This window comes from Protopterus annectens, chromosome 9.part0 (genome assembly GCF_019279795.1).
Source record: "Protopterus annectens isolate FY-2018-M chromosome 9.part0, PAN1.0, whole genome shotgun sequence".
Classification (NCBI taxonomy): domain Eukaryota; kingdom Metazoa; phylum Chordata; order Ceratodontiformes; family Protopteridae; genus Protopterus; species Protopterus annectens.
Window position 1 is genome coordinate 1,011,089,325 of NC_056743.1, and position 25,084 is coordinate 1,011,114,408.

The following is a 25,084-nucleotide window of genomic DNA, read 5'->3' on the forward strand; positions in this document are numbered from 1 at the left end:
TATTTTTCATATATAATGATAATTAATCATACAGTTTCTGAATAACTTCGAATTATAACATGCTATTTACACTATTTACAATTGACTTGAACAATAACCTTGTTATATAAAGCTAATTTTATACATACATTAATTTCATACAGGTTACCCATGATAAGTTAGTTTGAGTCAAGTTTCAATGTCTCAATAAGAGCAAGGATTTTCACCCAAGGATTATTAATCCATTTTTAGGAGCAGTTCTCAGTTCTTTAATTTTGATTTCAAGTAATGCAACTTCTTTCAGCAACTTCAAGAAACCTTCCATAGTTGGTTCATGTGTTGACATCAAATTTCTTGTTACACATTTTTTTGCTACAGCCAATATGGACCAAAGTAGATACAAGTCTTTTTTATTCATTTCAATATTATCATTCACGTTTAGGAAAATTAAAGATTCGGTTGAAATAAATGCATCTGTAAAAATAGCCTGTAAGAATTTAGTAAGGTCATCCCAAAATTTTTTAATTTTTAAATCTATGTCGATTTAATTGAAAATCATGTAGTTTACTTGATTATTAAACTGTGTTTTAGGCATTTTATTGATACATGAAGATGCTCCTTGTGAAAATGTATTTGTCCCAGTGTTTGTTAGTGATCTTATGAAAAAATTAGTTATTGCTAGCCATGGTGTCTATTTTGATTTATCTTTAATACAGTCAATGAAAACTTAAATAAATCCCTATCTATCATTTTAAACAGAATGTCAACATGGATGCATCACTGAGGATCAACAGTCTGTAGTTGTACCAGTTCACAAATGGAGGTCTACATCAGACCCAAACAATTTAGGCCCATCAGACTAACCTCTTTCCTATGTAATTCAGGAAGAGAATCCTAATGAGCCATATCTAAAATGACACAGGAGAACTACTTCTGTTATTGTAGGATGGTGCACACAAATTCAACACATAAGCTGGTCTGTTACACTTACACTTCAAAACACAATGCAAGTGTAGTTTAAACCTATACTTCTAGATATCTTTGCCCAGAAATTTTTACCAGAAAAATGTCGTTTTCATACCTGTAGCCATGAATTTGTACCAGTATTGCCTATTAGTACTTGATATATCCCTTCGCTTCTTGAAAATTTGAGGATTTGACATGTGTAAAATACAAGGTGCATCATTGTATGTATATTTTGACATACAATTTCCAGCACTACTTTCAGTACTGAAGAGTGGGTTATACCAACTACCGGCAGAGAGGAATTGTAGCTCCTTTTTTATTGGTTAGATCTGTTTTTATTCACCATTTTAATTACTCGGCTCTCCTTATGATCCTTCACCTACCTTACATATATTGAGATCATCTAATAGCTATCACAAGTTCCTGACCCTGTTTTGCTGTTGGTGCTCCTTCCCTTCAAGTTGAAAACACTCAGTCTTTGTTTTGTATTACTCCGAGTCTAATGCTGATGCATTTCATGTTTATATTCAAGTCTTGGGAAGCTCTTTCTTCTTATTTCCACCCCTAATGCTAAACTGAGTGAAGGGGCAGAAATTATTTGTTGTGCCCAGTCAGCCTAGTTTATTTGGATCTATGACACAGTAATAAAAGCTGGTGTATCATAAGTACTACAACTGAACCACAAACTTCAGCTATACAGAAGCCAGAATAAAAGAACATATAAAGAAAATTAGTTTTATATCCCCATAGGGGGTTTGCACCTAAATACCCCTTACATAAATATACGAATTCCACAGTGTCTCCGTGTTTTTTTTTTTAATTTCTCCAAATCTTTTCGGTTTCTAATACCATGATGGGAATGGACCCATTCCTAAGTCAAAGTACAATTAAAGTTCATGAAATTAGTATTGTTTCAATCTTTGTCAGTCAGAAGTGCTCTTCACAATACCCACAGTGTGCCCAGTACTGAATCCTCTTGCAAGTCATGCAGAGTTGCATGTATCGATAACATATCTAAATATGATTTTAGATCCTTTTTTATAAGTCCCATTGCTCCTACTACTATTGGAACTGCCTGTGTATATTTTTTCCACATTGCTCTCATTTCTGCCTGCAAATCCTGATATTTTATGACTGCGTCTCTCTGTACGCAAGACACTGTAGTTACTGGGTGTAGCGATTTCAGTGATCAATGCTACTTTTGTCTTTTTTTTTTCATGGACCACTTTATCTGGTTTTCTCGCATCTATCTTTTGAACTGTTGATAATAGGTGAATCCCATGTGATGTAGACTTCATTTTCTATGATGTTTTGTGGCTCAGGTTTCCAGTGCTTTTCAGATACTTCAATATTATAATGTTTGCACAATTCCCAGTGCACCAGTCTCTCCACATTATTATGCCTTTTAGTATACAATCCTTTTGCCATTAGTATGTCACAACCAGCAACAAGGTGTGCAACTGTTTCCAATTCTTTTTTTTTTTTTTTTTTTTTTTACAAAACCTAGATTTGTCTGCTTCTCCCACATGTTCAGTGGACTTTGTAAACCAAATATGTATGTAGTCCACTATCTTGGGCTTCCAATATTAACCTTTCATCTTTTGGTTTGAATTCGCCTCTCGTTAACTATTCCTGCATTTGATCCTGAGGTTGTTCTAGGAGTTTTCTATACTTGCGACTATATTTATGCACTTTCCACATTTCTTGCCTTCTCATCTGATCCTTAACCTTATTTTCTTTCTTTTGTTTTTTGGTACATTCAGTTGCTGCCTTATTTTTAACTACTTCTACTCTGATTTCCATTCCCACTTGATGCCTCTGCAAGATTAAGAAGGGACATCCTCTTAGATTTATTCTCCTCATGTTTCAAAACTTTCATTATGCTTCAGATCTTCTGAGATCAGCAGATATGTATGCAGTCCCATGATTGCAGACCTACACTTGTAATCAGTTTCAAGGAGGCTCATACCTCCTTCGGAACAGGGAATATATACAGTATAATCTTGGTATGCACTGATTTTTCATAAAACATTTCATGAGCAAGAAGCATCCTTCTTGTTTTCCTGACTAATCTGTCCAACACCTTTTGAGGCCAGTCAATCACTCCAAAACTGTAAGTTAGGACAGGAAGAGCAAATCGGTTTATAGCTTGAATTTTTTTCCTACATGTCAGTGCTGTTTTCAGGATTAATTTAAGTCTTCTAAAATATTCCTTACTGAGTTTATTCATATTTGTTTATGTTTTATTGTTGATCCTTTATCAATTCCCAAATATTTATACACTCCCTCTTGCTCAAGTTCTTTTATATCACATTCTTGTCCCAAACTGATGTTTTCTTGGTGCTGCAGCTTTCCTGCTTTAAAGGTTGCTTTTGCACATCTGTCAAAACCAAATGACATTCTTATATCATCTGAAAAAGTTTTGACTACTTGCAGTTGTGCATTCAGTTCCTCATCTGATGAGCTATACAGTTTTAAATCATCAACAAAGAGAAGATGTGAAGTCTTTACACTTTGTTGCTTTCTGGGAGCCAAGTTATAGCCATGGCCTAATCTGTTAAGCAGAGAAGTTAAAAGGTCAAGGGCAAGACAAAAGAACAACTGTGACAGAGTCACCCTGAAATATCCCCCTTTGGATTTTTATCCATGGAATAATAATTTGTCCTTTATCATGGCTTAACTGTTAAGTGGTTTGCCACTGTTTCATGGTAGCTGTGATGTAGTTTCAGTGTAGGGTATATCTTATACATTTTTAAGCATTCTTTTATCCATGAATGTGGGATACTGTCAAATGCTTTTTTGTAGTTTATCCATGCCATACTTAGATTCCTCCCCTTTTTACAGTTCTCCACTATGACTTTAACAACAAATGATCATTTGTTCCATATGGCTTATTTTTATTACTATTTTTGTTCTATTGTCGTAATTTAATTTTCTTCTATATGACTATATACTCTGTCGGTATCAAGTCCAGTGTATCCAGTGTATAGTTTATACGTCATCAGAAGGCAAGTTATTGGTCTAATTTTTAGGGTAGATTGCAGGTTCACTGTTAAGTAGGAGCATTGTTTTTCCTGTTGGCCAGGCTGGTGTCTGTTCTGGATGTGTATAGAAATAGTTCTTACTCATGACTAAATTGTTGTGCAAAGATATTAATACTTTTAGTCAGAATCCAAATATCGGCCTCGGTTGCAACAAGATGAAGAAAGATAAAAAATTCCAAATAAGCAACTAAGAAGTGCTTACAGAAAGAACTTTAATTTAACAAATAAAAACAAAAATAAATCGGATACATCCAGTGAATCCAGCGCTTTCGTCTCCAACCATTTGTAGACTTTATCAAGACAGAGCATGCCCCAACTGACAGCAAATTTATAATACAAAGTTAATTACTGAACCAATCAACATCCAGGGCTCATGAATAATTCATGAACAATGACTATTCCTACAATTTACATCTAATAATGTCAGATAATCACACATAAAACATTCATCATCCTAAATATTACCCTTTTTTTGTGATTATCTGACTTTATTGTTGGAGACAAAAGTGCTTGATTCACTGGATGTATCTGATTTATTTTTATTTGTTAAATTAAAGTTCTTTCTGTAAGCACTTCTTAGTTGCTTATTTGGAATTTTTTATCTTTCTTCATCTTGTTGCAACTGAGGCCAATTTTTGGATTGTGGTTTGTTTTTTGGCTTTCAAAAGTTTGAACTTTTAGTCAGAAGTTAGCTACTGCATCTGGGCCTAGGGTTTTCCAATTACAGGCTTTTCTTAACTTTGTTTCAATCTCTCTGGCTGTTACTTCATCCCATTTCATACCCTGTACCTTTAAACTTTTTATTCTTTCTTTTACTTCTTCTATTCATTTAGCATCTTTATGTTCCACAGGATCTTCATAGATACTTCTCCAAAATGTATCTATTTCTTCTTTTTTTGGCAGTCTTTCTATTCCTTTTACCTTGTTTCCCAATTCTCTATGAAACTTTTTTGGGTCATCAGTAAATTGCTTATTTTGTACTTTTCCTTTATATTTATCTGTGTATCTTCAAAGTTTTCTGCCTGTGCTGAGATTTTTAATTTATTATTTGAGGCTGTGCATGATAAATCGCAATCCGTTATAATACTGCGCATTGCTTTTATCATGTAAGTCTTTCTGAGCATTTTTGTTGATCTGTTCCCTCTTCTATACTCTTCTAACAGTGACACTTCTTGTCTTAATTGCTTTACAGTTTTCTCTATTTGATACTTCCATGATGGCATTCGATTTCTTCCTGTCTTTTCCCTTACTACCCCGTATTCTTGTGGTAGGACTTTATCTGTTAATTTGGCTGCACAGTAATGTATCCTATTTACTTCTGTTATATCACATGAATCTCTATGGACAGTCCTAATTACTGTGTTCATTTGTTTTATCAAACTTCTAATTTTTGGGGTTTTATTGACCTTCTGCAATCTATTTCTTTCATTGATCTTAATATATCTATCCATCTCTATTAAATCAAGTAATTCTTCATTTAGATAATTTTTTTCTAAACTGAGGGTACATTCTTTGTTCACAATTTCTGCAGCTATTCTATAGAAAGTTCCAGAGCTGCTTCTTGTCCCATGTTCTCTTTAGTTTCACCCCATGCCGTCCGCTGCTCTTTCATATGAGAACTCACTAACCTACCACTCCACGGCATTAACTGTGTCAGAGTTGCCACAGTTTCCTGTTCTTTCCCTTGCTGTACAGCTCCAACTGAAAATGTGTACTGGTTTCCTATGCAAGTCTCCAAAGTATCTTCATATGTCAACTGATTAGATGCTTCCTGCAACACTGGTTTCTCCTTAATTTGGGTGCCCATTGTTCTATCCTGTTGTATTATCCGAGTTAAATCTTCTACACTAAATCCTCCACTTTGCAAGTTTTCAATAACCTCAGTTTCTGTTTCTTTAATTTCTCATTACTAATCCTCTTTTCTAATTTTTCTCTTTGTTTTCTTATTTTTTGTATTGTAAGGTTTTCCATATCTGGATTCCTTTGCCTGTATTTCTTTTCAGATATCTTTGGTGCTGCTTTTTTTGAATTGATTAGTTTTGCTTTCTCCTTTGCATAAATATTGCACCATATTAAATCTCTTTTTCTTTCCCATGTCCATATTTCTTTAGATGTCTCCTGCTCCTCTTGTTTCTCCTTACTTTAGGGACTGGTTGTTCCATCATGCTGATATGACCTGTGTTAGACTTTCTACACTGAATCCTTCACTTCGCAAATATTTCATAACTTCAGCTTCTATTTTTCTATCTTCTACTTGACTAATCTTCTGTTCTACATTACAAAAGCTCCAAGACAAGTAATATCTTTGCACTTCAAGTATGCGGCTATAAACAATAACGTTGTACTGTAACTGTAGTTTAAATACCTGACAAACACTCAGCAACAGCAAGCCAAATAAAAACACATGTAATCTATTATGTTCCCCACAAAAAATCCCTCCAAATTCTTAAATTACTATAAAAATACCAAACACATGCAATGAATCCAGCGTGGAGCAGAGCAGCACGTATAATTAGTTCTTTATTGTAATGGGATCCAGGGAAACATTGTGCTCCCATTGTATTTCTTCTCCTGATTGGCTATGTCTGTGCTATTATCACATTTTCCTTGCTTGATGCATGATCAGCTATGCAACAGTTGGAAAAAAAAAAAAAGAGAGAGAGATCTATACAGTTGGTGTCATGTATGTCATTTTCTTCAAAACTGCTTCTCTGTCTCTACTGCTAGTATTTCAAATATGACCCACGTGAATGCTGGTGACCTGGTGCTTTCATCTTAAAATGTAGCTATCTCCACAGTGTAAATGGAAAGAACTGTCTGAGGCACAAATGACCTGGGTTTGAGTAGCATCCAGGGTACTGGGGAATCTGGAGCAATAGGAAATACTATTGTGCCATCCATATCATTGGAGGAGGAGACAGCTGGAAGCTCTGAGCTGCTAAAATCTGGTAAAGGCCCGATGGGACAAAATAGGAGCAGATCATTGAGGTGTGCTGGATTTCACAAGCACTAGTTTGCACAGTAAACAGGGTCAGTGCTTGTGATAAAGCATGCATGTATCACTGAGTTGGCCCTGTAGTTTCGGCTTTGGTACCATGTATGATTGCTATCTGGAGAGAGCTATGATTGACATACATCCCTGGTGAAGAATTGAGGAGGAAATCATAACGGGTGGCTCTGGGCCATATGAGCAAGCCACGGACTGTGGCTCAACTAGGGAGAAAGGGCTTTTTTTTTTGTTAGCAGCTGATGATGAGTATTCCTGGCCACAAAGAACATAGTTTAAAAAATAACTCAAAAGTTTAAAATACTGCTCTTATTTAAGTGAAGTAAATGCACAAAGTACCAGTGTATGCAAAGATACTGTACATGTTTAAGTTGAACTAAATTTGAGAGAGCACTCATTACTAATTAGCACACTTTAGATGAGATTAGACATGTCACACATGGACTGTGTATTCAATTTGTTAAATTATATGTAAAATCAGTGGAACTAGGCTTTGCAATCCGCAAATAAGTCAGATGCAGAGATACTCCTGGATTTTGTGTTTTCTATTCAGTATAAAAGGAGAAAACAGGATATGTTAGTGTGTGCAAACATCATGGAAGAATACAGATAAAGCTCTGTTAGGTGATGCTGCAAAGCTAATGCCACTAAAATTAAGAGACAGTGAGTTGCTTGCAGGAAGCTTGTTTTGATAACTTGGTTATCAAATAAAATAAGTCCTTATTCACATGCATGGCATCACGCACACACATGAATAATACATTTGTTGATGTACTGTGTTCATGCCCTGACCATGATATTCACCTGTGATGCAAATAATGTTTCTCATTTCACAAATGTACATAGCCATCAAAGGTCAGGCATGAGGTATAAAGTGATCTGTACCTCATCAACCATGAGAAGATTTTGAGTCTCTGTAGAAACAGCTTGTAAAATTTTATGGCAGATGGCAGGTATAGTCTCGCATTCAAAAAGCATGTTTGCAATCACATGACAGAGTGCTTGACATTTGTGGGATTAGAGGCTTTTAAATATGATACATGTTTAGACAGATTATGTTTATCAAGAATATTGTGATTTGAGAAATTATGATTTCTTTAACAGCTGTATTATGATGTCTGCATCATGTAGAAGTGTGAATACAATGGATCTTCTATTGTTATTACATGTGCATATTTTTATTACACATGCATATTTTTTTTCAACAAGCAGCATCTTTTTTAAATTATCATTTATGACATAGGCAAACATTTATATAAATGAAAATAAATCATGTTGACATCTTTTCAGTTGCAAACATACATCACATACAATCTTCTATACAGTCAAACATTACATAGCTCATTCAGTTCCTGCCTTCCCTTAAACCTCATTCTTCCTCAAAAACATTATTCTGCATGCACTGTTCTCACAGTTCCCATTTTTTCAATGTAATTTGCTCCTACCCCTTTTCTAAAGATTTATAGTTCTTTTTATCTCTGTTACTATATTCATTACTTCTAATATGGTTGGTTTAGACTTGATTTCTGTTTTCTAGTAATTGTGTTTTGGCAGCCACCATAACTAAAGTCAGTAAGGCCTTACTATGTCTTGGCAATTCCGATTCTGTATCATAGCTCAAAAAATAATTTCCTTAGTTACAACAATTTGCTTACCCAGTATTTCTGACAGAGTACTCTGTAGGGATTTTTTTTTAAGTCTGCCAACTCATTACACTACCAAAAAATGTTCCAAATTACCTCTTTCCTCCCCATCAGACCGCCAACATTTCCAATCTACCTGACAGAAAATTATTTTGAGTCTGCTTGGGATATAATACTTCCAAGCAAAAATTTTAAATCTTCTAGAATTTGTTACATATTTGGGAACCATACATATATCTTCCCAATGTTTGTGAATTGCTTACCCAATCATTCCTCTCAATCCTTTCTAGCCTCCTCTGATTGATTGCTATAGTTATTGTGCAAATATATTATGCCCTTTTTAACAGTGGTTACTGTTCTAGATTCTGCTAAAAACTCTACTAGTGCTGATGTTTCACTTCCTTTTTCTTTCACTATACTCTGATATCAATCCTTGATAGGGAAGGCAATCTCTAGCCTGCAGTACAAATCAATTTTTCTTTGTCCTCTTCCCATACTATTACCTTTCCCTCAGTAATTCTCTTTCCAGTACCTTGGTTCCTTTACCTGTTTTCTGCAGTAAACGTCAGCCCCCTCTTGTCTATTCTCTGTACCCCTAATTGTAGGCACCCCTATCAGCAGTATCTCCTTTCTCCATTCCCGTGTTGTCTTGGTTCTTAGAATTTTTTCTTTTCCTTTATGATTATCGTATTCTTCTTGGTTATTGATATTCTCCTTAAGAATCTGCAACCAAAATCCCAGTCTCTCCTTATTTTTTGAGCTTCCACCCACTTCCCCGTTTCTTTATCATCTCTTTCCACTTTGAATCCTAGATTTCTGCTTGGGCTATGTATATGAACTTGAATATGTAGCTCTGAAATAACCCTTCAAATCTGGTAATCCCAAACCACCTCCTTCTATTGGAAGGATCAACTTATCCCACTTGACTCTTGCCTTCTTCCCTTCCCAGATAAAATGCTTCAACTCTTTATTGCTATCCGCAACTTATTCTCTGGCTGATAAAAAAAAATATGCCTAACCTGTATATAAAACTAAAGGGAATAAAAACATTTTTACTGCTTGTATCTTGCTAGCCATACCCATTAAACAGAACCTCCAGTTTCTCATTTGTTGTATTCTCTCTTGTTTAGTCTCCTTCCGCATGTTCTTAACTGCCATAACAGAATCCTTCAACCCGTACTTTTAAGTTACCATGTCCCCATACAGATGGGTATTCTTGAACTAGTTTGGGTGGGGGTGCATAGTTAACAGCTATTGCCTTCATTAATTTGTATCCTGAAAAGTTCTGAAACTGTGTCAAAATGTTCCATAACACTGAAATGTCCTTTTCTTGTTTTATCGGGTAGAAAATATCTGCAAATAAAGCCAACATTTCTTGAACACCATACCAATTACATCCTTGAATTTGAGTCCCTTATTTTATTTGCCAATAGTTATATTTATCATGCAAATAAAGGGGACAAAACTTATCAGAGAGGAAACACCCCACTTTAATTTTCACTTCTGATCCCTCGTATATCCTCCTAATTAACCTTATTATTTTGTTAGGGAATGCAGATACTTCCATTGCCCTACTCGTAAAATCTCAGCTTACTCTGTTAAATAATTTCTATGCATTATTCACCAACAGTGGTATTTTCTACTTCCCCCTGGATCATCATTGTTCTGTTAATATTATCAAATGTTTGTTTCTCCTACATAAAACCACATTTATTCATGTCTATCACTTCTGGCATTAACTTTGCCATTGTTTTAGCCATTACAGACATAAACACTTTATAATCATGGTTTAGAATTGAAATATGAAGCTGTATCTGATGGGCCTTTTTCATGTCTAATTATTACAGCTACCACTGATTTTCCAAGATGTTGGTGCTTCTCCTCCTTTTAAAATACTGTTAAACAAAGACTTCTAGATCTTTATCACTTTCTTCCCTCATAGCTTCTAAACTTCCACAGGAATACCATCTATTCCAGGACACTTTCCTATAGATTATTTATACATCACCATTTTTAATTCACCTCCTAGCCTAACTGTTAGTAATTGAGCCTCGTCTACCTTTAACCTTGGCATATTTAATTCTTCTGTAAACATTTCCATTTGTACTTTTTCTTAATTTCCAGAATTCTCTGCTTTATACAGATTTTCATAAAATTTCTGAAATATTTCTAATATCTCTGTTTTCCTTGTTAAAGGCTGCTCCCTATGCTTGAAACAACCCTTTGTATTTTCTGTTGCCTGAGTCGTTGCACTAAAAGCTTTTGTGCTCTGGAGTTATTGGTAGAAAACAGTTGCTTTGCTTACAAAACACATGCATATTATTGAGATAATCCCTTATTTTCTCTTTAGCACTTGCAGTTGCACCTCTTCTTGTTCTATAAGATTCCCCCTGTTCTACAATACTTTAATCTTTTGTCAGTCTCTTGAAGTAATTTTTGTTACTTCTTAACCATATCTCTCATCATTTATTTCTACCCAAATTTTAAACTCCACTTTCATTTTCTCCCATGCCCAAACTATATTTTCTGAAGAAATTTCTATCTTTCCTAATAATTTCCACTACCCATTCCTTAAATGCCTCTCTGTTTAACACATAGGCGGGGAAGCACCAGTGTCTTATTTTTATTTCATTACAATGCATTTTTATTATACTTATTACTGGCATATGATCTGCAATAGTTATTGGATGTGTATTAAAACTTAGAATTAAATGTAAATGTTCCTGTGAAATATAATTTCTGTTAGTTTATCCCAGTTCTTGTGTTTTGGGGAATAATATCTAAATTCTCTCCAAGCCCCTGAATTCATTTCTTCCATACCAAATATTTTCATAAATGTCTTCAAAAAATCTTTCCTCTTTTGTTATATTTTCCCTTCTAGGCCCCCAGATACATCCTCACTGTTGCAAATTAAATTCCAGTCCCCGCCTATAAGTAATGTTTCCTGCTGAAAGCTGATCATTTCTCCCAGAATTTTCTTAAGATCCATTGTAGCAATTTTAGGTATAATACAAGTATGTGCCGGCTTAATCCTCCCTTGCCAGTAGCCCCTTACTACTACAAATCTACCACCGTTATCTTTTTTTCCTTTGTCTATCACTATTGAACCTCCTCTAGCAACTAATATAAATGCTCTCCTTCTCTGTCCCAGATATTTCACTGAATACCCATCCTGAAATCCTTTCTTTATCAAATTCACATGCTCACTGCTTTCCAAACGTGTCTCTTGTAGCATATCTATTTGTACTCTGCATTTTTAAAAATAGTTCACTACTGTTTCTTTTTTGGATATACCTGTGAGACCATTCACATTCAAAGACAATATGGAAAGTGTTGCTATTATAAGAAGTTATTATTCCCAGCTGTTATATATAACAGATTCTTTTAAATGTCTCTCCAGCAGGATGCAAGGAGTTTCGGGGTTCACTGAAAACATTCCTAAAGCATACAAAATAGGCTCATCAAAAGGAAGTCCATTCATTCCACCTGCCATTTATTTTGGGCAAACTTTGTACCACCTCTGCCTTTGTGCTTTAAGTAAGTGTTAAGCAGCCAGTCTTTTCTGTGTGTATTTTAGCCTGCACAGTGACTAGTCTGAAGACTAAGTGATTCAGTGTCCTAGTTTGTAAGCAATAGCCTTACAGTCTGTAAACCCTCCTCCACAGACATCCTGCTGGCCAGTTTTTATTCTCTACTTCAAACAGACACTGACATTTAATCTTACTGCTCATACTCAACCTATTTATTTCTCTTATATTTTCTTCTTTTCTTCCAGACTTGCTACTCCCATTATTTATATCATCCTGTCTTTTCTCAGTGAAACTGCATGCTTTCAAGAAAGGCACCCTTGGTCTGCCTTCCTTTTTTATTTGTCTAAGCCCAAGACCGTTGTTAAATTGCTTTCAGTTATGAGACAGCATTTGTACACAGTCGCCAATGACTCAGTGCACTCAACTACCTCTTTAAGCCAGAAAAGTGCGTTTTTATTCTTCTGTAGAAGTGTCCCTAATAGCAAATATATATGTATGCAACAGTGAAGTTTGCAGTTTGAACACCAGTCTGCAGGCTATATTTTTATGTAAATTATAAATATTCTGGTAGCCTAAAACAAAGAACTTTGTCCACTATAATAGCTCCATTTTCTTAGACGACAACAGCCCCATCGGTATTCGTTCCTTCCAACTGGCCTCCATTGATTTGTTTTTTGCAGTCCACTGTCTCTCTTCCTTAAGTTTATTTCTCCTTTGCCCCAGAAACTTCTGTAACCACTTTCATTTCTAAGCCCGTATATTACTTTTCCTGAGCTGCAGCCATGCATTTTAGCTTACTTTTTCTCATTGTTTTGCTGATCATTGAGATGCTTTGGACTTTGCAATTAAAAGTCCATAGACGTCTACTTCCCATTACAAAACAGTCAAGTGCAATTTTTACTGTTGTATATCACCATTAGTTAGGATAACCTGATATTGGATTAAAACTGTGTCCTAGAGCATTAAAATCAAGAGTTTCATCTACTAGCACAGAGGTCTTTTAAATTGTTTAGTTCCTTTTACATATCTCTCTCAGCAGATCTGTGGCTGTTTAAGTCCAGTCACTGATTGTTTTTCTTTGTCTCTTTACCAAGTTGCACTTTCAACCCACTTTGTTCACACTCACTCCATTCCCCTAGTCTAACCCCAAATTCCCACCTACCCCTATTACTTTACATTTATACTTCCATAGCACCACCCACATATCCCACAAACCAATACCACTGGTTCCCTCCAGAAAAAAGCAATCAGTAGAACAGCTCTCGATAGTAACACCCACTCTAGTTTACCACCCAACTCTTTCTGTCAAATTATCCTACTCCTTGCCCCTTATAACTATCGCATTATATCTCTACAACCAAACCAGTACCCTCCTAACATTTTCTAATCCTAATTTACATCAAAGATAAAGCCCAAGTTAAATAAAATGCCCCAACTCAATTTATTCTACTATTTCTCCTTACTCTACTAGCCTCCATCACCAGTTATCAAATCCACCTCCTTCAAATACATAGGACTTCAACCAGTCCTCACAAGAGTATCAATATCTACCCAGCCTGTCTCTCCCCATAGCACCCTATCTCTACAAACCACATCTGGTTTATCTATTAATACCTTAAAACTAAGTAACCACATTTATGAACAGATATCAAACCAGGACCAAAATATATCTGGCCGCACTCTACCCTCTGTAAAATATCAATTTAAACAGATTCATCCCAACTCACGCCCCTCTATTCATAAAACCATCACTTCTAACCTCAAAATGAACCAGTCACCTGATACCTCTCAAAAAAACAAACAAAAAAAAATGAAACACAAATTCACCTACTAAATCTGAACCTAGGAGGTGTATGCAATAAAATCCATGACATCTATGCCTCCTTTCCTACATACACTCCAGATGTAGTCATAGCTACCAAAACCTGATTAAAAAAAGAAATAAAAGATAATAAGATCACCCCAGTATATGATATACTTAGGCATGAAAGACAAAACAAGCATGCAGATGAAGCAGCATTAATCTTTAAAAATTCTCTAACCATAACTTTCCTCCCAAAGGAAATACCCAAATTTAACAATGCTGAATTTCTAATAACACTCCAATCAATAATAGGAAAACTATATGTTTAATGGCAATTTATATACCACCAGGGCATAACATCGATACTGCTGAAAATATCCTCTATTGGATATCCCATCAAATTAACACTGAAACTATAATACTTGGAGACTTAAATATAGACTGGCAAATCATGAATTCCACTACCCCCACTGAATCCATAAACTTGTACACCTTCAAACAATTGAACACACCCACTTAAATCAATAAAACTTCAGGGAGATGCTCAACATTAAACTTGAAGCTTTACAAACAAGCCAGACAAATTGACAAAAGTAGGCTGCCTCTCACTAGCATAAGTGACCATATACCAACATTATACCATTAGAACTCGCAATAACCAAGATAAACCTATCTGTAACCAAATATGAAATGCAACTGATTTCAGCAAAGATATTTTCATTAAAACAATATAATTGGAATGTACTTAGAATAATGTCACTACATACTGCTGTAGAACACTTTAATGATGTATTCTTATAGACCTTTAAATAATATAGCACCAGTACATTGTAAAAGAGTAAAGTCCAACCCCACACCATGCTAACAAAAGAAACAAAAAAATTATGCTGAAAGGGAAAAGCCTGGAAAAATCAGTATAAAAATGGAACTCAAAATGCCTTCCAGCAGTTTAGACATCTTAGAAACCTTGCAAAACTCCACTTCAAACAGGATGAACAAATGTACTATGTCAACCTACAAGACCTACATCAAAACAATTTTGGTCATTACTAAGTAAACAACTCCACCCTGGGAAAACAACTGCTCCCTCTTCAAAAATGGACAATATGACAAATTCTATCCCCACATGGTTAAATTCCTACTTTATACAACCAATATTATCTTCTGTTAGACATTGCTAGATCTACCCCTGTCCAACCAAAACCACCCACAGCTCTACAATTTTAGTCCAGTATCAACCTCACACATAATGTTGTTCCTTAAACTAAAAACTGCCTCAATAGTTGTAGACCAACTACCATCAGACTACCTAAACATGGCTGGAGAAGTCCTAGCCTTCCCTGTGTCCATACTAATTAATAGGTTTATAGCAGAAAGATATGTCCTATCACTGTGGAAAAAGTCTTGCATCATACTAGTCCGCAAAGGCAGCACATCTACAGACCAATAGTGATTTTCTTCTCCCCCCTCCAAAGTTTTTAGAGAAATGGATCCATATACTGCTAAAGTATTTCCCCAACCTCAAATAACCTGCTTTTCGAAATTAGGCCTCATCACAGCACCGCTACTGCTCTACTGCATTTTTCCACTGTAATAAATCAATGCAGAAACAATGGTCTGCTTCCATGTTCTTAGACTTGTCAAAGGCATCTGATATTATCTCAAACCAGCAACTACATATTCAACTCTCCTCAATATGACTTTCACAAAACTCCTTGCCATGTTTACTTAGTTACTTATCTGTAAGGTAACAGGCTATTAAATGGCAACAAACCTAATCATCCTTTCACCCAGTTGCTACAGGTGTCTCTCAGGGCTCTGTCATTGTTCTTCTCTTATTTAATACATTTATTGATAACCTTCACACCTCTACTCGCCATTCTAGATTAGTTCAGTAAGCAGATGATTTAACAGTATGTGCAGCCTCAACAAAAGGGTGGCCATGGTGGTGCAGCGATTAGCATTGCCTCCTCACAGCAAGAGGTTCTCCAGTTCGATCCTCGGCTTGGGTACCTTCTGTGCGGAGTCTGCATGTCCTCCCTGTGGTCACGTGGGTTTCCTCTGGGTGCTCCGGTTTGCTCCCACATCCCAAAGACATGCTGTAGGTGGATTGGACACACTAAATTGGCCCTAGGTCTGAGTGCGTGCATGTGTGTGCCTTCTGTGGAAGGTTGGGCACCGGGCTGGCAACTCGACACTGTAAAACTCCACTGCCAATCATGAGCGGACAGGTGATCCGCTGTGGCGACCCCTAACCGGGAAAAAGCTGAAAGAAGAAGAAGAAGATGTGCAGCCTCAACAATAAATGAGCTCCAGGACATTATCCCACAATTTTTCTCCTCTGTTGAAACCTGGCTCAAAGAATCAAACCTTCTACTCAACCCCCGAAAAAACAAAGTGAATGGTTTTTACCTTAAAAGAGTTGCCAAATTCAAAAGCAGTCTTTCACCATAAAGTCAGCAAATAATATTCTCACTGAAACTGTAACTCACTGTAAACCTCTAGTCATTATTTAAGATGACAGTCTCAAATATGACTAACATATACTGCATACCATTAATTCTACACACCAGCAAGAAAAACTATAGCAGCCAGCTTCTTACTGCAAACTCTTATATGCCACTCCTATGCTTACAAACTTAAACAATAATAAAAAGAAAAAACTCACCTCCTGCTACAATAAAATAGTTAAATTTGCCACCAGTCTCCCTCATAGGATCCACCATTGCCATAGCTTAAAGCAATTAAACTGGCTTGAACTGCACAACTACCTACAGCACACAAACTCATTTATCATCCAGGAAAATGCCCTGCACTAAAAAATATTACTGTCCAGCAAGGGACCTCATTCTAGTAACAAATTCTTACTATTCACAAATAAGTCAAATAATGTTGCAATAGACTTGCTCTACTTCCAATACATTGCTAACCTCTGAAATAGTATTCCCATACAAATAAAACTATCTGACAAACTCCGTAGTTTTAAACCACTGCTTAAATAACATCTTAACCAATCCTTATCCTGCACATGCTTAACACCAGGTTAAGACTTTGTGCTCACTATATGATATTCTCCAAATATTCTCCTTAACAAGACTATTCTCAACCTCTCACTGAAATGACATTTTTGTACATAACTGCTGCCTGTACAATCCACTAAGTTGCACATGTCTATCTCTTTAGTAACGCATACCTCTGTAAAATCTTAGACTGTATAAATTTAAGTACCATATGTGTAACTACTTTGTATGTATAAATGTAAATAGAAATGTAACTACTCTGTGTTTAACTGGAACTAAGTATAATGCAGTGTAAAAATGAAGCTTTTCTCCCTGGCCTGCACTAAAAATAGGTACTGCCCAGTCAGACTTTCCTGGTAAACAAAAATAGATAAAATAAATTGTGTCACATGCATACACTAATATTTGTTTGGCAGGTTGATGTTTTATACAGGTGTTTCTTGTCGTATCCATTTGACCCTATGTCACATCTTACAAGACTTTTTGTTTTAATGAAAACCCTCAAATGAAAAAAAGCAAACACAACCCCAGAACACACCCAGAGTCTATTAACTTAATACAAAGACACAAAACTATGTACATCTTTAAATAATGATATTTAACTCCCATAATAGGAACATTTGTCCCAGAATAATATTTAGACACTCAGGCTTAAATTGACCTATAATAAAGGTTATCCATGCTAAAATGCATGGTACAGCCTGTGCTTCTACTTACACTACGTGTTGTCTGTTTTGTTCCTCTCCCAGATGTAGAAAACAGCTTGAATGTTTTTAGAAAACATTATTTTTTTAGCCATTGAAAGAAAAAAGTATTTTGTTTTTATTGCCCTCATCAGCTTATCTCCATAGAAACATGAGAACCAGTTGCACATTTGCCTTCAGTTACAAGCTTCTCACGATGTTGATTTCTTTGCTAAAGGAAAACTTTTCATTACATTCAATGCTCTTTTGTTTACTTGCTTCCACATAAAACTTGTTAGATCAAGCCAGGGGCCTTAATCCAGTCATTCCCCTATACAAAAGTAAATAAAAGCATAGCAATTTAACTTCATAATACTTTTTTTCCAGGCTTTTTTTTTTATACATTGCATTGTCTAAATTTCTGAAAACTGAATAAGAAGAAAGGAAGAAGGAAAAGGGTACTTCAGTATCCCTATTACACACTAAAATAACCAAAAAGACTTTACTATATAACATGAAGTATATATCATGTTTTACTTGGTTACCTCTTTCCTTCCTATTCCCCCTCCTTAATGTTCTTACAAACATTAATGACATGAAGTAGGGCATATGATTTGGAGTCCCCCACAAGTTTAACAAAGTTAAAGTACTACTATATTTTCAGATTTTCTTGTTCTGCTATATTTCACAGATGTGATTGATGCTTTGTAATCCCACATTTAATCATTAATCTCCAAGTTGCTTGTTTTCTTACTATCTCCCACTCCCAACTCCAGTCTCTGGTTCATTTTCAACAAACTCCTGTGCTTTTTCCTGTCTCTCAAGCCTTTTTCTTTGGAATGATGGAAAAGGTTTCACGGGCACAAGAAGGGCAATCCTCTTCTGTTTGATAGCTCACGTTTTGTTGGATAAGCTTTTATATTTCCTCCTTAGCATGCTCTGTATAAAAAAAATACCTTGACCCACCAGGAAAAATATTCTGAAGATAGCTGGATAGAGCAGCTTGAATCTCATACCTGCTTTCTGACATTCCATGATTTGCTGGAATAAATGTATTCCTTTTATGCCTGGTGTACAGTGAGTAATTATCCACACAAACTACAACTTTTTGTACTTTGTCCTTCTACCATGGTTTTGTCAGAATCAACTCTTTTGGCTGGTAGGATTGCATCTTTACTATTAGAGGTCTTGGCTGCTTTCTCTTGGTCAGGTTTGGAGCATGCAGACAATGTGCCCTTTCAATTAACTCCTGCTGTGGAATACCAGTCCAGTTGTTTATTTGTGCTTTCATAAAATTAATATAGTCTGTTCCTTCCAGTTTCTCCAGTACTGTAGAAAATCCCAGGTTTTCCCTGTGTGCTTTGTCCTCTAATACTACTATTTTTGTAACATCTCTTTTTGAGCAGTATCATACTCAGCCTGCCTTTTCTTAATTTTAAGTTATGATTTTTTTTTCAGTTTTATCAGCTCATCTGAATGTCTGTTTAAAGCTTCTTCCATTTTTCCAGCCTTTTGTTATTTGAATTGATATACTCCTTCAATATTTCACTCATTTTAATCAGCTCTGACTACATTTGACTTATTACTAGAAGTCATGTCTTGCACCAGAGCTGAAGCTTGAACTGCTTTTTGCTGAGCAGCTGCAGAACTCTTCCTAGTCAGTGGTTTCTCCTCAACTTTTGTGGTTAATTTTCTTTCAAGTTCTCTAAATTTCTTCTTTGATGGCATCCAGGCAGTGCATTTACTAATCAGTAGTTGCAGTTTACTCAAAAAGAGCTCTCTTTTCCGAGTTTCTATTTTCACACTGGGAGAGCTGAAATTAAGCTGTTACTCAATGTGCAGTCATCTTGAAAGCCCACAAATGCATTTTGTTGATATTAAGACATTATCACATCCTCTGAAGAATGATTTAATGCTTAGCTGTATTAAAACAATGTCATCAGACACTCTACGGTCATTTTGAGTGACATTACTTCACTTTTGTTAGACCTCCAATTGATGTGTAAAAACCTATAGTTGCCATACAGCTTCAGAGCTTTAACCTAGCAGCTGAAGATGTGTGAATATGAAGCATTTTAGATGCAAATCAAGTACATAGATAATTTGTCACTGGGGGATTTGTCTGGTACTTAACCTGCATGTGTCTTTCTTTGAACAGTATTCAGATGATGGACCATACGACAATTGTAAGAAACCAAAAAAAAAGAGTCATATTGGCTGTTTTTCAAAGGTCAGTCAAGGTCTCTAAATTTACTAGGTTATGGGCTGGTTGTGGTTGTCAGAACAGGGCAAGTTCCTACATATATTAGACTGAATGCACAGAATGGCATGCAAACATAATGGCTTTGTCTTTTATCAGAGGTTATTTCTGGAGCTACAGAATGAAGAGATAGCGCCCTTGAGTGAAATCCATTTCCTGTAGGGTATGTAATGATCACTGATGCTTTTCATTTTAATTCATTTAGTTTTTAGTAACTATATAAGAACAATTAAACATAATTCCCGGGTTCCAAGAAGAGATCCTAGCAGCTTTGGTCTGTTTAAGTTGAATTCATCACAGTCAAAGTAGGATGCATAGCCAGACTCTGTCATCATTCACTCCAAAAATAAGTGCTGGTGTGAGCAGTTACTTGGACAGTGAACTGACAGATTAGTTAAAATATTTAGTATATCTGAAACTTTCAGTATGGCTCCATACTGAGTAACAGCAGATTTGCTGATCTCTGCAAAATTCTTGGTATAAGGTTCGATCGCCATTAAATTGTACTTGAAAGTATTAGTTAAAAAGTAAAAATAGGAGAAGAGTCAAATAATTGCTAAAAAAAGAAAAAGCATATTTAGAGAAGAGTGAGGGTAATGCAGGCCAAATTAGTAAAGATCTAGCAGGAAATAAAGAAGCTGAAGCAATCCTTGATAGACAACCTCTTGACCCAAAATCAGAAAATAATGGAGATGCATGAAGGCCTAAATGAAAATGTAAACATATTGCAAGCACTGATAGATGAAAATGAATAATTGAGATGAACTACTGGTGTCAGACCATGGCCTTAAGCTCAATGCCAAAAAATGTGTCGTCATCCACTTTGGGAAAATTCCATTTCTCATGAATTAACACATCGATGGTAGTCTGCTGAACACAGAAGGCATTATAAGAGATCTGGGAACACAGGTTGACAACCTCTCTTTTGACCACCACATTGCCACTGTGGTCAGAAAGTCATTCTATGGGGCACATCTCATTACTAATGGTTTTGCATCTAGGAAGAAAGAGGTCATTGTCTCCCTCTTTAGGCCAATCATGGAGTACAATGCCCCATTTGGCATGTACCTCACTAAACACCTGCAACAACTGGAGAGGCCACAACAGTATCTCACAAAAAGGATCCTCGGCCTTAAACATTTGTCCTATATGGATAGACTTAAAAAAACTCCAACTGTTCTCGGTCTCATATTGCCTACTTAGAGGTAATCTCTGCTTGACTTACAAAGCCATGTCTGATCCAGCTCTGTTAGAAATACTACATTTAAAGAAATCCCAATCCCTCCACACCACACGCTCCAGAGACCTCAATCTCATTACCACAATCAACAAACCATGCTGGACGGACAGGTTCATAACCCAGAGACTGCCCACACTATGGAATAGACTTCCCATACATGTTAAGCAGAGCACCTCACTGGCCCTCTTCAAGAGAAATCTTGATGAGTGGATGGGAAATAGAAAATTCACCCCAGTGGCTTTACTCGACCAAGGCACTGGGAACTAAGGTCGGGTGGCACAATGCCAGGGTAATCCTAAGGGCTAGGCTTGTAAAGGCTCCAGGGCCATTAGCCTAGCATGCACCTATGAACCTATGGGCAGAAGCAGCAGGAGTGAGATTAGACCGCTAGGAGATGAAGGCAGTCTACTTGTAAGACAAAGCCAGGAGAAAGTACCCAGAAAATATAAGGGCTCTGAGTGCTTGAAAGCAGTGAAAGTTATTGACACAGTGGACTGGAATACTAGAGTGGGATATGAAGAGTGTGCTCATAAAATGGCATAGCAACCAGGAAATAAGGATACCAGAAGAGCAGGACCAGTGATAGCCCAATTTCAGACATATCAGTTGAGGGAGAAGGTATTGAGAGGTATGGAAACATGCCAAAACAGATGGCAGGGAGGATGGAAATATGTTCATCAACCAGGATTTCTCCTATGAGACAAGAAAGAAAAGGAATTCTTTTGTCTGTTATTTAGATGTCCTTCCTTCTCACTTTGCAATATTCTTTGCAACTGGGCTATCCTGCCAAGGACAGCTAAACATCTAGCCAGCATACAAAAGCCTTTATATCTCCAAGACACCATACATCAGACTTATGTCCCATGACTAAGGCATATGGTACATATTTGAAGGATTAAATGAGTACTTCACAATTTTGCCTGTATTAGGAATAAATAATATAAATGGAGTATAAAATGGTGAATATGTTGCAATGTTTACATTTATGACATGTTTCATGAGTAAATAGGATGTTTTTTTAACATTAATGAAATATGGTCATTTATCATTACTGGTATAGTATAATAGACATCAGTGGTCAGTGTGGTATTTATGATCTATGAATTATTATTACAACATGCATAGATAGAAAATAGATGGTAAACAATGTATATGGGTTATATAATATACATTGTATAGTTAATAATTGTTATATATTTAATATTCATTAAAATTAATAGGACAAATAATTTATAATATGTACATCACATTATATACAGAGTATTGGATCAAAGTATGTAAGTTTATTTTGTAACTTTAGAATTGATTATATTAAACTGTACGTGAGTGATAAGTTGGGTTATTGTAAGGGGGTATGTGAATGCAACAACAAACTGCAATATATATATATATATTTCAATATATATATATATATATATACACATACAAATAAGTTTGGATATACATGAATTTTAAGAGATTATATAGGTTATTCTCACTTTGTATTATAATTTTTTAATATGTATATTTTAGATTAAGATGATATAAAATGTAAAAGTATGAATGTAATGAAAGTTTTTTTAAAATAAGTAGTATTACCCCTTTAAATAAGTCATGTAAAAAAGGAGGGACTTTGTGATAATTAATCAATTAAGAACGAATAGAATGATATAAAAATGCAATGAATGAATGTTTGATTGTATTCTGATGAAGTTCGTAGATGAACGAAACCTAGGTCAATAAAGGACTATTTGGCACGATTTGGTGGTGTTACCTTTCTATTTCACAAAATATTGCAACTGTGAAGGTTCCTGGTTAGCTGCAATTCTCTTTATTGGCGGTACTTCCTTCTCGTTTTTTTCAACAAGCAGTTTGTGGTTGGTTTTGGTTATCACTTTGCAATATTCTTTGCAACTGGGCTATCCTGCCAAGGACAGCTAAACATCTAGCCAGCATACAAAAGCCTTTATATCTCCAAGACACCATACATCAGACTTATGTCCCATGACTAAGGCATATGGTACATATTTGAAGTACACGCACCTAATCCTCAAAACTTCTTTGTCACCGGTATGAATACTACCTTGAATTAGATCTGCAAGACATTTGCAAAGTTGGTTCAGCTTTTGAGCCTGCTAAAGATAAGTGCCCCATTGGGGTCTCTTACTTCCTTTTTTTCTTTTAGTTTTACCTTTTTACATGTCCCTTACAAAGGGAAATTGTGAGTGTGGGAGGCAGATTCCCCATAAAGATAGACACAAGTAGTGCCTTTTTCATTTGGGGGTTATACACAACCATACTCAGAGAGAGATCTATCAGGTGCTTGTCCCTATGACTCCAGGGTCATCTGTCATTCCTTTCCATTTATTTGGAGAACCTGCCTCTAAAACCTCCAAATCCACCCACCCTGGTGTTTAGACCTGGCTTAAGAAACAAACCCAAAAGGCATGCATCGATTCTATTGCTGTCCATCTCTAGGAATCTCCATGTTGGATGAAGAACCCAAGGACCATTCGGAGCCTATGTCAGCTCCCTCTATTGTGACCCAGTTGGAAGTCTACAAAATGGCTGCCTACCTGCACATCTGAGGCTGTACCTATAGGTTCATAGCAGGGTACTAGGCTACTGGCCCTAGGGCCTATATAAGCCTAGCCAGTAATGTACCCTGGCTTTCGCCACCCAAGAAAATTATTTTCCTGTGCCCCTGTTGAGCAGAGCCACAGATCCCCGGGGTGAATTTCCTATCTCCCATCCAATCATCAAGAGTTTTCTTGAAGAGTGCTAATGAGGAGCTCTGTTTGACATAGATAGGTAGTCTGTTCCAGAGTATGGGAGGTCTCTGGGACAGGAATCTATCCCTCCAGCATCTTCTGTTTATTGTGGTGTTAAGGTTTAGGTCTGTAGAGCGTGTAGCTTGGAGGGATTGGGATTTCTTTAAGTGGAGCATGTCCAACAGCTCTGGGTTTGACATAGCTTTGTATGTTAGGCAGAGATCACCTCTGAGTAGGCGATATGTGACAGAGTAAAGCTGCAGTTTTTTGAGATGGTCTGTGTAGGGCATCTGTTTGAGGCCAGTAATCCTCTTTGTGAGGTATTTCTGTGGCCTTTCCAGTTGTTGTAGATGTCTTGTGAGGTACATACCAAAAGGAGCGTTGTACTCTATAATGTGTCTAATGAGTGATGAGTAGAGGGGAACAATGACCTCTTATTTTTCTGGATGAGAAACCTTTTGTTATGAGGTGAGCCATGTAGAAGGATTTCCTGACCACTGTGGTGATGTGATTATCAAAGGAAAGACTACTGTCCACCTGTGTCCCAATGTCTCGTATCACATTTTTGGCATTAAGTAGACTACCAGCTATGTGATAGTTCATGGGTACAGAGTTTTTACCAAAGGGGATGACAATACACTTTTTGGCATTGAGCTTCAGGCCATGGCATTGACACCAGGCATCTGTCTTAGTGAGGCCCTTTTGTAGTATGTCCACATCGTTAGGAGTTTCGATTATGGCTCCTAGTTTGCAGTCATCTGCAAAGTTTGTTAGACAAAGACCTTCTGTGTTAGCCTGTACTTCAGAGAAGTAGATACCAAACAGGGGAGGACCCAGGACTGAACGCTGTGGTACTCCACTTGTCACTGGTCTGAAGTCGGATTTGGAGTCTGCTACTTTCACATTGTGGGTTCTGTCCATGAGTCAGTTGGCAACCCATCTTGTGACATAGGGATTTATACCTAGTTTAGTGAGCTTGTCACCTCACAGTAAGATGCTGTCTGGTTCGATTCTCAGCTAGAGCGTCTTCTGTGTGGAGACGTGCGTGAATGGGTGTACCTTTGACACCCATGCAGATGGACAATACAATTACGACTACTGAATCCTACACAATTGCACTTTAGCCTGGAGGCGTAGCGTGAATGGTGTACCTTTGAC

At 36.5% G+C, this 25,084-nt stretch overlaps 1 protein-coding gene across 1 annotated transcript in view; it reads right to left on the minus strand.

Moving 5' to 3' along the window:
- Nucleotides 1-202: 202 nt before the first annotated feature.
- The window catches only part of LOC122810618, a 703,010-nt gene continuing 678,128 nt past the window's right edge, over nt 203-25,084 (minus strand). The window contains exon 9 of the mRNA XM_044082194.1: nt 203-513. Within this exon, the coding sequence (XP_043938129.1) occupies nt 203-513 (311 nt within the window). The remainder of the gene's footprint in view (nt 514-25,084) is intronic.